The sequence below is a fragment of the Lathyrus oleraceus genome, chromosome 3 (assembly GCF_024323335.1).
Source record: "Lathyrus oleraceus cultivar Zhongwan6 chromosome 3, CAAS_Psat_ZW6_1.0, whole genome shotgun sequence".
Classification (NCBI taxonomy): Eukaryota; Viridiplantae; Streptophyta; class Magnoliopsida; order Fabales; family Fabaceae; genus Lathyrus; species Lathyrus oleraceus.
Window position 1 is genome coordinate 279,379,548 of NC_066581.1, and position 11,958 is coordinate 279,391,505.

At 33.6% G+C, this 11,958-nt stretch overlaps 1 protein-coding gene across 2 annotated transcripts; it reads right to left on the minus strand.

The window, feature by feature from the left end:
* Positions 1-391: 391 nt before the first annotated feature.
* Positions 392-10,853, minus strand: LOC127127022 (golgin candidate 3). Of its 2 annotated transcripts, XM_051056105.1 has the most exons (16): positions 10,420-10,853; positions 9,323-9,421; positions 8,142-8,237; positions 6,227-6,382; positions 5,725-5,863; positions 5,568-5,632; positions 4,439-4,606; positions 4,214-4,327; positions 3,951-4,097; positions 3,370-3,666; positions 3,133-3,198; positions 2,572-2,774; positions 2,333-2,387; positions 1,271-1,456; positions 715-898; positions 392-669 (listed from the first exon to the last, which is right to left on the minus strand). In XM_051056105.1, the coding sequence occupies exons 1-16, from the start codon at positions 10,648-10,650 to the stop codon at positions 533-535; spliced, it is 2,343 nt and encodes a 780-aa protein (XP_050912062.1). In that variant the 5' UTR covers positions 10,651-10,853; the 3' UTR covers positions 392-532. The 2 variants fall into 2 exon arrangements, with proteins under 2 accessions (XP_050912062.1, XP_050912061.1); XM_051056104.1 differs by having other exon boundaries at positions 392-898.
* Positions 10,854-11,958: the final 1,105 nt, after the last annotated feature.

Below are 11,958 nucleotides of genomic sequence, written 5' to 3' on the forward strand. Positions count from 1 at the left end.
AATAAATATAAAAATATATATCATTGATGTAATTAGGAAAATTAAATGTATCATTAATCTAAATATGAGCAAAGAGTAAATCAATCTTTTAAAAAGAAAAAAATTAATGAGAAAGGTCATGAGCTTTCAATAGTTTCTATTGTCATCTATTACTTAAATTAAGTTGAGTTAATTTTAATAATTTATTAATCATATTTGATAAATATTTTATCAGATCACCTGTACCGTACCTATGCGTGCCCATAGGTATTTTACTAGTTACATAATTACATGTTAAAAAAAATTACAAAATTGACACTGCTGATGTGAAATTAGAAACATAGCCTCGGAACCAACGAGCTATATATGCGTATCATGATAAATTACCAAATTCTGCAAGTATCACATGAGATTATGAAGGTCTTGAAAAAAAATCTTGTGAAAACTTGTGAATATAATACACTCATTTATGTTAAAGAATTGATTGAACAAGATTGCATGCCTATAGTATAACAATGATATCTACCTTTGAGTAATTACATTCAAAAAAATATTAGTATCTAGGAAGAAGTTTTGCACTAGTTGTTTTGCTATCTGAATATGTAAGGGGAACTGTTGAGAATTCTGAACCAATTTGTTCAGAATGCTGAAAATATCCATGAGAGAGGGGACTGGTGTTTTGATTAGTAGGTGAACTAATTGGTGCATTTCCAGTACTAAACCTCTGATTTGAAGGTGAACTAATTGGTGCATTTCCAGTACTAAACCTCTGATTTGAAGGTGGTGGTGAAGCAGAACTAGTATTTGTAGTTTTATCACGTGAATCACCCATGGGCTCACCTGTGCTTCCGGACATCTCCCTCTTTTCTCTTTCTTCTGTTTCCTTGAGAAGAAAATCAACCCACATATCTGCAAAGGACTGAAGGGGGAAAATACTTGTTCAATTTATGATTGTAAACTCGGAAAAGAGGAATATGTAAAGATTTTGCTGCTAGAGTTGAGAAACAGCCAATTTTCAGCATACAGTAAACACATGTGCTATCAAAATAAATCAAAAATCGTTGTCCATAACAAAAGAAAGAAAAAGAATAAAAAGATTCATGTCAAAAAAGAGAGATTAACACCTTCAAACCTTTTCCCCTTCTCACCAAATAAAGGGGTGAAATAGAAGGAAGAGAAGCCACAACCTCATTACCTTTGGCACCTTACTTTCTAAGTGAAACCCCAGCAGAAAAACCAATGAAGTACACCAAAGGGGAAAATATACTAATACCAGAGGAGAAGAAATTACCTGGTTATCAGATCCCACGTTTACAGCTGATTCAGATGAACTTCCTCCTAAGATACCTCCAACCAGGCGGCCAGGCAACCCAAGAACACCACGGACAACACCTTTTCCTGGACCTTGTTGAGCAAGGCCTATCCTTTGCTTGTCCTCATTAGAGAACCCTAGCATGCGAACCATTAGGTCCAAAACCTATCCCAACATCAAAAACTCCATGAAAAAATCATTTGAACAGCACACTAATCAGGTAAAAGAACACGGCATTGGGAGGAAAAGTTGAGGGAAGGAACCAAAATATACGGCAAAAAACAAACATAAAAAACTGGAGAACATAATTTTATAACCATGAAAAGTTAAATGGTTCTTAAAACATCAACTAACACTGTAACTTCTTAAAACCTTATCCTAGCATGGTTATCCTATTTTCACATAGATGTGGGCTTCCTCATGATTCTGGCCATATTCTAGTTTTCTTGGACGGGTCTAGCAACCATAATTAACTCAGAAAATAGCATTAAAACTGAATGCTTAAATTTCTCTCCCCCAATGCAAAAGGGTGCATACTGATAGGGATTTGGTTATTACGAGGTGCCCATGTCCCAAGTCCATCATCGAGTAGTATGGGATGCTTAGTGGAGTATTTATATGGTTTGATTCTTCCCCCACTTGATAGCTAGCTTTTGAGGTTGGGGGTTCTCCAAGTTGGTATCAGAGTTGGTTGTCAGTGGCTCAGAAAGGGCTACCTACAGAGGGGCTGACCGGAAAAGGTCGAGTAAAGCGTCATAGAGTGCAAGTCGCATAGATGTTGGCTGTCAGAGGTGGTGGTGCTATGATACAGAATGGATATTATGGGGTGCCCAAGTACCACATCAAGCAGTATGGGATGCTCGGTGGAGTTTTTAAGTGATTTGGTTTTTTCCCCTTTATAGCTAGTTTTTTGTGTAGGATCCCCAAGTTCTTAGATACTTATCACATACACACGAATATCATTCTTACAGAAGAAATAAAGGAAAGGGTTTCAGTCCTGAAAAATACATACAAAGCAACCACAATTGGAAGACTTAATACCTCTTTGTTGTGGTTTCTCTGGAAATAAGTTATAAGGAGTTTTATCACAATGCGCCTGTCAAAATCAAATTAAAACCAGTAAATAATTATTCTCACAAACGGAAACAACATCAAAAGGATAGCTTATTTTTTATTTTTTGTAGATACATCTTTCTCTTAGACTGGGTGGGCTACATTGGTCAAACGGTGTCATAATGTTCTACTATAGAAATTTTACTCAGAAGAAAAAACATGCTGACCTGTCAACAAGAAAATCAGAATCCACTGACATTCTATTTAGCCGGGTCATACTTTGTTCAAGAGCTCGTCTCAATTTTGCATTTTCTTCCTCAAGCTTGCTGACTCTACTTCTCCATTCTGATTGTACCTTCTCAGAATGAGAGAGCTTGGCTAAAATTTCTTCTTTTTCACCCTTCAATATCTCTGCTCTGCAATCTGCATCCTGGCAATAACATATCCATTTAAAATACATGCTGCTTAATTTTAAACACGAATAAGTTGACTTAATATCCTTTAGTTGAAAAACAATAAACAATGTCAATATACTAAGCAACATTATCAGGAATGATGGAGGATAATACAAGACGTGTTATGTTTTAAGCATAAAGATAAGGTAACTTTAAAACATAGAGTACAACATTGATACAAAAAATCAAATACTTATGTTACAATCAGCGAAGATCATTATATGTGTGTGTGTTATAATCAACATAAAGGATCCAATTGCTGTTCAATTCGAATTTTCGACAATGCATAAGTTGTGGGCATATTACTTTAGCAAAGGTGAGATAGATTCATACTTTCAACAGTTGAGAAAGACTAGCTGTTTCTTCCCTTGCATGAGCCAACTCTCCTTCTAAATGTTCCTTCAGGAAATTAAATTAACAGCAGATATAAGCTTACTGTGTATCGATATGTAGACAGACACATGTGAAGATATTGACAGAAAATTAAAAAAAGTGAGTGGGAATGTTAAGGTGTATTAACAACTCAACTTATGGCATCAAATTTGTAATAGTAAAAAATCTAAAAACAACCTTAGCTTCAATTTCAGCATAATACTGTCCAAGAGCTGTCTGCAAATTTATTAGTTCAACATTTTTGGCATCTATTGTGCTTATACAGTTTGTAAGCTTTTTGTTCAAGCCATCAATGACTTCTCTGGACTTCAGAAGTTCACTGCTGTTTGCCATCTTCAATTTCTCCTGATCTGAAGTAGCTTGCTTCAGAATTCTCTCGAGATGTGATATTTGAGCCTTTAAGTAATTGTTACTATCCCGTAGCTCTTCAATGATTTTGTTATCCTCGTCCATTTTCTCTGACTCTTCATTTTCCTAGAGAAATAGCACCGAGATGAAAATATTTAGTCTCATGCTGAAAGATTGACATGTTAAATTCATGTTTAATGTACGCAATTGTAGTTCATTCACACTCATTATAAAATTAAGGAGACAACATTATATAACTATATAATGGGGGGAAACAATAACTTATGAGATGAAAACCATTAAAAAATAATAATAAAAGATAATTTGGTACATTTTCTAGTCTTGAATATCACATCCATTCATTATTAATCTTGCTTCAACAGATAAATTTAATAATTAAAAAATGAAACCTTCTCTAACAAATGTTGTTTAAGGCGGGTCAATCCTTGTACTGCTTTGTCCCTCTCCTGTTGTGTTTTCTTCAAATCATTACTCATCTTCTGCAACAATATTTCCATGTCTTCTTTTCCAGGGAAACTTTTGGAGGGATCTGACAGCTGTTACCAAAAGCCAAATTACCAATCCCCAGAAAAGAGAATTAATACAACCATCATTAGCATGGTGCTTCAAGGACAAACTGAAAAGTAAATACTAATATAAAGTTTGGGCTCACATCACTGACACTGCTTGAACCCCTATTCTGGATTTGAGAAGCATCAGGTGACTTTTTACCAGTGAAAGACACCCTACTTGCTTTAAGTGCAGCCTCAAGTTCACTTTTTTCCATCTGATAACAATGTGAAGATAGGATAAATCAGAGAGCAGTCTAGAGCACAATATCAAAAACAGCTATTTTCAAGTTTTTATTGATAAGATCGTAATGCGTGTATCTACAAACCTTTAGAGCGGTGTTTTCCTTCTCTAAAGTTTCTATTAGTCTTTTAGAGCTATCCATAGCATTGCCTGCTTCTTCACCTTCCTGTCTAGTCAACTCCAACTGCAGACGTTTTATTTCTGATACTTTTTCATTCAACTCATTATGTAATTGCCTCACCTCATCTGTAGTCTTCAAACAGTAATACATCTCATCATATTAAAAATCAATACAACAAACCAGCATCATTATTCCTTAAAAAGATGTAATCTATTACTCATCGATGCAATTAAAGTTATTAACAAAAAACTACCAAGAAAACGGTCAACTTATTACATTGGATTTACACACACGTGCACGCACGCATACATGTGCACATACACATACATGTGCACATACACACATATACTCACATAAAAAGTTCTCTCATATATACACAGTAGTAATATGGAGATTTTGAAGCATTGGAAAAAGATACTGTGTTCTCTGGTATGTACTTCATAGTCCTATCATTCTAGTGAATCCATGCAAATATATTCTTCAGTTCTTCCCAAATATATACTCTAAACCTCTTCCTTTACAAAACTGTTATTGGATTTTTCTTCCATGTTTTTTTCTTAATTTAATATCAATGTGATATTTCATTCACAAACAGAGATAAATAGGAGATCTCAACTCGATATGCTATCTCCATACCAAGGCAGCCTTATCTTCCCTAGATTGAAAGATAAGGCAGTTTTCCTTGTAGGGGTGTGGAGGGAATGCTGGGTGGGTAGAATTAATTGTGCTATTAATTCATATGTTGATAATTTGATACTAAATCTCATTGTCATGTCCATCAAATGTTATTTACATAAAGAAATGATTTTTATTGTTTGCTTTATAACACTGTGTTGCGTTATATACAACTTGATGAAAATAAGACGGCCATAAAAGTAGTAAATACCAAAATACAAAAGAATTACAAGTAGACATCCTAGACTAGACTACAGAGCACAGTAAAACATGACATTAATTTCACAGTACATCTGTTTATCAAGTCTTAATGTCAATAGAGATCTAACTTTTTGTAAACTATATACTCCAAGTGTTATAAAATAAAGGTGTTGGAGCCGTGAACATCAAATTTGCATCTATGCTTATATGAACTTACTTTGTCTCTTTCCAATTTTAATAATTTAAGCTCCTCTTGGAAAGACTTGTTCAATTTCTGTTCCTCTGGCAGTGGAGAAAGAATTAGATTTATTATCAGTTTCTATTTGAATATACAAATGGTATTCAATCAAGATAGTCCAAATGCAGAAAAATACCGTGGAATTGTAGCTGAATGTTTGCCAATTTATCTCGTTCTTGCTCCAGTTCCAACGTCAACTTTTGTATCTCATGAGTATGTGGTACTTGTGTTGCTACTGTGGGGCTATTTTTTCCTTCTACCAAATCTGCTAGCTCCTAGAAGGCATTCATACATCTGTTGTCAAGTTCACTCATCACTAAAAAATAAAAATACATATCCTATCAAAAAGTCTACATCAAAATGACCAGACAAAAAAAAATAAGTTTTCAAACTACAGAAATTGAAAAGTCAAATTAAGAAATATGGTCATTTTCTATAAAAGGTGCACATCATGCTGGGACTAAATGAAAGTGAACAGGGACATGGGATAGAATAACAAAAAGTTCTTGATCAAAATCAAACTAGGCTGATGAATAACAATAAGAAAAACTACGTTGTCATGAATGCCACGTAATGGTCAATATGTTGGCTCATAAGTCATAACTAATGAATACCCAAAAAAACTAAATTGCCAATACCTTGTCCTTTCTTTGTAAGTCTGAATGATTAGATACCATCTTACTTGGAATTGCATTGGATTCCAAAGTAGACATGGTTCCGTTGTTTGTAGCGTAACGGTTTTTCATTTGAGTTGCAAACCTATGTTGTCGACTAGATGACTGGTCACTGCTTCCCTGCACAAATATATGCAAACATGGTTTGTAACTTTTTTATGAAGTTGTAAGAGATGAGATGAGACAACAGTAAAAACAAGTTTTTTCTGTTTCTAATCAACCCTAGTTTATAAAGACATAGTTCAACTAATCAAAATAATTCATATTTCTTATTAATTATATTGATCCAGCGTTGTGGCCAAATAATAATTTAAAGAAAACTATTGGCTTTGCTGTAAATAGAAGCCACAATAACAATTCAATGTCAAAGATTGATAAGGGTAAACCTCTAAATGAAGACTTAAGCTTTACAATCAAATGCATCATCCCGTAAGAGAATAAATTGTACGCCATAAAAAAATACTTCATTGCTTTTCTACCCTAAAACTATGGAAGTAACTGTAATTAAAGTGCTGCAAAGAAACTGGTCCAACCCACTGCCCATTAAAAATTCAAAAAAAGTTCTGTTCTAAACCAGTTAATCAATGAGAAAATATGAGATGCATTGACAGTGTAAAATAACTTACACCATCATCCAATGAACGACGTGCATCCCACTAAATCATCCTGATATTTTAAAATGACTTGGATGATTTGGCAGATTGATGGTTTCTTATTGGACAACCGTGTAAAATTTCTTTACACTGACGGTGCATGTCCATTAAACTCTTAATCAATACCAAAAATAAATTACTTCTAGTATATAAACTTTGCAAACAAATAATCAAGTAAAGCCAAATATTGTATTGAAAAGAGATGGTTTTAATATGGTTCCCGAGTATTTTATATATAATGAGAAGTATGTACTAGGTATGAAGCACTCAAATTAATTATCTCTAGAATAAACGTAGTAAAGTATGGTCAACCAGTGTCAACAAGAGTTGACATTAATAACTATGACAGTTTGCAAGGAAGTTGATTTTTATTTTCCTATCAAAGTTTAAATTAAGGCTTAACTCAACCCCAAAATATAGCTCATGGGGTGAGGGTCCCCCCTCCTTCATTGTTCGGTCATATAACTATACAATCTAAAACTCTCAGCATGCCCCTTACACTTCTGGTATTGGACAACTGGAGCGGGAAGTTTGCACGACTGGACATTTGCGGGTGGCCCAAATGATATAGGATAGGATTTGATACCGCACTATAATGTGGGTTTGTGCCTAACTCAACTTGAAAAGCTAGCTCATGGGGTGAGGGTTTCCTCCACTTGTAATTATTGTTCACTATTCAAGCCATATCACTATGTAATGTGCGGCTCTCAATATTTCTAATCAAAAAATGTGAAGCATAAGTTTTGAAAACCCATTTACATACTATAACATAACACAACGTATATGGCATACTCGTTGTCATCAGGAATTAAATTTCATACTAAAACTATTAACTACAAGATATAAAATGATGAAGGATGTAAAACCATGTGTTAAAATTTATGCAACACACCGTCAATTTAGCCCCTAAACTAGAACTCTTTTCAATTGAGTACCTAAACTATATGGGCATAATAAGTAGTTCATACAGATATGAAATCCATCAATTTGGTCTCTAAATTATATAAAAACCCGTCAATTTAGTCCATAACACCTTAACAGCAAGGACTAAATTGACAGATTTAATATTCTTTAGGGACAGCTTATTATATTTACTTAGTTTAGGGACAAAATTGGAGAGTTAATGTCAGTTTAGGGACTAAATTGATAGTTTATTCAAAATTTATGTAGCAAAACACAAACATTAAATCCTTCAAAATAAAGTTTGAATTTAAATATAGGATTACCTTGACTTTGTAGTTGCCATTTGAAGATGCAGGACTTGAAGCCTCTAAATTCTGTTTTAACGAGCCATTTTCTTTATTCAGTCTAATGATGTGATCCTACAAAGTTGAAATGGTTGAATAGTTAACTTACCAAATGCTAGAATTAATAAATCACAAATAATACATTGGCCATTAATGGAATGTTTATGATACCTTTTCCTGAGAAAGATTCCATGATGAGATATAATCTATAGTATATTGAGGCAAATAAAAAATCCTTTTGTTTGGGGGAAGAGGGTTTCAAGAATCAGAGTTTTAGAAAGAAGCAACAAATTAGGATGCACGGATATATTTATTTTATCCTCAAATGGTAAATTGCAGCTAGCTGAGTTCATCTTATTTTAAACAAATATGATATAAGCTCCCGATTGGAGATTACATCATTCCACTAGATGTACAGTTTAATTTGTATCTTCGATCCATCTTACAATGTGATGGGAAAAAAGATTGATGGGGATGCCTCACAGAAGGACTCAGGTTGAATGGATGACATCAAAAAATGTTCAAGTTAATCATAATTTGTAGATGAAAATATACAGTAAAAAATAGAAAAGGGTATTTACCAGACAACTACAGATTATAAATCAACAGCGGCGAAACGTGATATGACTTGAGAAAAAAATAAGTGTAGCAGAGATGAGAATATGGTAGATTAAAAGGAGACATAGAAAACTTTGGAATGACATTATCCATGGGTAAGTTAAAGCATCTATTGAGGGGAAGGTAATGCAAATTTAACTAAGGTCTGTGTGGTAATGTGAGAAGAACACCAACATAGTATCAAGTGAGAAAACTGGATAAACAAGAGGCAACTTCATGAAAAGTAGATTAACACAATTCTTTAAATGCATAACGATTTTCATAAACTTTGGTTGGGTAATAGAACACAGTGGCATCAACTGACCCATGTAGCAAACCCACCAAGTGTAAATAGAATATGGATTGACGGTTGTTGTTTGCAAAACAATACAAGGTCCATAACAATTTTAAAAAGAAAAAGCAACACAAAACAACATGTAGCAAAAGAATGGTTAATGCTACCCAACAGCTGAAACTGAACATTAAGAAGCTCCAACATTAGGAAGAACATAAAAAAAAATTGATATATTACCAGTACGCAGAAAAGTGACAGCTAGAAATACCTCTTTTTCTTTTAATAGAGCTGCGTAATTAACTGATAGTGCTTTAATTTCCGCTTCAGATGCTTGAAGTCTCTTGATTTCTGCTCTATATTGCTCTATCTACAAGAAATACCATAAAAATTAAAAAGATAATTTTAATCAACGTACCATATTCAACCATAGGATTCAAGGGAAAATATTAGGGATAAACACCTAATAAATCAATAATACATAACAAACTCATGCATTGGGTAAAAATCTCTAAATTCACACAAGCATGAACCTTCTGTTAAGAGAAGAGAAGTGGATTGAAACACTACTTACTAGCTACTACTCATAGTCACCATTTCACCCTAATAATGAACAAAACTAGCCACTTCAGATGATGGACAGCAAAAGATTTCGCAAAAAATATATAAATAATCAAAACTTAACACCAGCAACTAACACTATTCATAGACGTTCAAATCATATGAATACGAACATAGACAGATACACTGGCTGTAAACTTAATAGTTGTGTTATTTATGTCATAGACCGATTCATGCACTCTAAACACTATACATGACAACATATTAAAGAGATCTTAATCATACAGACAGAATTTCTCACACGCTATGTATGAGCAGGAAAAGAGATAGTCATAACTCATAAGGTGTATAAAATGATAACTGATACTATAACCTCGGATTCAAGATAAACACTAGTAGCATAGGGAAAAGTTGCACTTGCACATATGAAAATTTTCACATACTATATATGCTGAGGTTGAGAAATTTTGTTGCCAGTGAGAATCTTGAAATTAATGCAGGTTAAAAATTTCTCCTTGAAACCAGTATTTCCGAAGCAATTTGTTTGATCATGTACTTGTTGATTATTGATGATTATAACTTATCTTTCTTATCAAGTACAAGATGTCACGCATGGCATTAAATAACACCATTCATTAATTAAACTCTGCAAGTTGTTAATCTGGTTTGACTCTCAATTCGAATTTGAAATCTCTACAATACAACTATTTGTACAGAATTCACAATCACACAATGCTAGATATAGTTCAGAATCTAATCAAAACGGCGCGACAACAGCAACTTAGGCAACTTTGTCGCGATGCATACCTCGGAACCATAGGAGTCATCTGTATTTCCGTTTGGAGCCGGCGACCTAGGAATCGAATTGGAGTGCAAGGAGCCGCGAGAATTACGGCGATCGGAGACAGTGGGACTCTCACCGTCGGCTTGGATTCCGTACGAAGCTAAAACGACGTCGTCTTCATCGTCGTCGGCGTGGTGAACATCGAGGGCAATCTTGTTCAAGTTCTCCTTCAGATTGGCAATGGTGCTCCACATGATTCAAAACCCTAAATCAAATCAACGAATCAAAGTTTAGAAGGATATTGAATCAATTGTTGTTGTTGTTGAATCTGTGATTTGGTGAAGTTAACCCCACTGCAATTTGCGCTGGATCTCGCCTTCGAATCTATATCAGCGTTTCCATAGCAATGCAATTTTTCCTAAGTTTAATCGTTTTTCCTTCTTTTTTTTATTGAGAGTTCAATCAATCGCTTTTTTTCCGAACAATTAATTAATTGTAATTATTTTTTATTATTATTATTATTATGAATTTAATTGAAATATATTGACAATGTAAAAGTACTTTACACCGTCGGTAAATGATAGTTGTTGGATATTGAAACAAGTTTGACTTTATTTTAAACATCTATAAAGTAAAATAAACGGGTGAGGATGACAAATCGATTGTGTAAAACATTTTACACTGAGATTGTATAGTAATTAATCTTTATTATTATTATAATAGAAATTATTATTATTATTATTATAATGCTTTTTATTTTAAAAAAAAATTATATAAAAAGAGAGAATTTTTTAATACATCATATATATTACTTAGTCACCGCGTGAAAATACTAAAATGTCTTTAGGTTTCGGAAATGCATCTTCGGACGCATCCAATTCTGACTTAACCTTAAAATATTTTGAAGATGCATCTTACTTCAAATTTATTTCAAAAATGCATTTTCGGAAAATGATGAAGCTTAAATCGCATCAGAACCCTTCTTCTTCCTCATTTTTAAAAAAACTTAAAACTTTATCAAATTTTCTCAAAACAATTTTCATCAACCAAGTCCAAAATCAAACAACCAAGTCCAAAGAATCTTCAATCAACATCAAGGACATCAGAGACATCATCCAACACTTAAGTAAAGTCTAAATTTGTAAGTTTTGATGTTTTGATAAGTTTTTTGAGTTTTTGTGTAAATAAGAAGAAAATGTTGATTTAGGTAAGAAATGAGTAGGAAATGCAAGAATGTTAGTTTATACATACTATAAAACATGTTTATTTGTTGAAAATCACGATCAAACCATTTTTTTTAGGTTTGCATATCTGCATTGCCACCATTGAAGGACCTAAAGAGTTGCACAAAATTCCGAAGATGATTCACCGAAAGTTTTCAACGTTTAATTTCCCAGTAACCGGAGATACATCTCCGGAAATTCTCGATCTGTTTTTTTCTTGCTTGTACTAATTGTCTAGTTTAATTACAAACATTATGACTGATAGACACGATAGACTGAGCCATATGTGGATTGCATATCATGCATCAGTGCGGCGGAAGAAGAGTCGGGTTTTAGAGG

Coding starts and splice junctions, on each gene's coding strand:
- LOC127127022 (XM_051056104.1), bottom strand. CDS start 10,650: ATGTGGAGCACCATTGCCAATCTGAAGGAGAACTTGAACAAGATTGCC. Junction 5,864..6,226: donor ACTTACAAAGAAAGGACAAG/GTATTGGCAATT, acceptor AATGCCTTCTAG/GAGCTAGCAGATTTGGTAGA. Junction 3,667..3,950: donor AACAACATTTGTTAGAGAAG/GTTTCATTTTTT, acceptor CTATTTCTCTAG/GAAAATGAAGAGTCAGAGAA.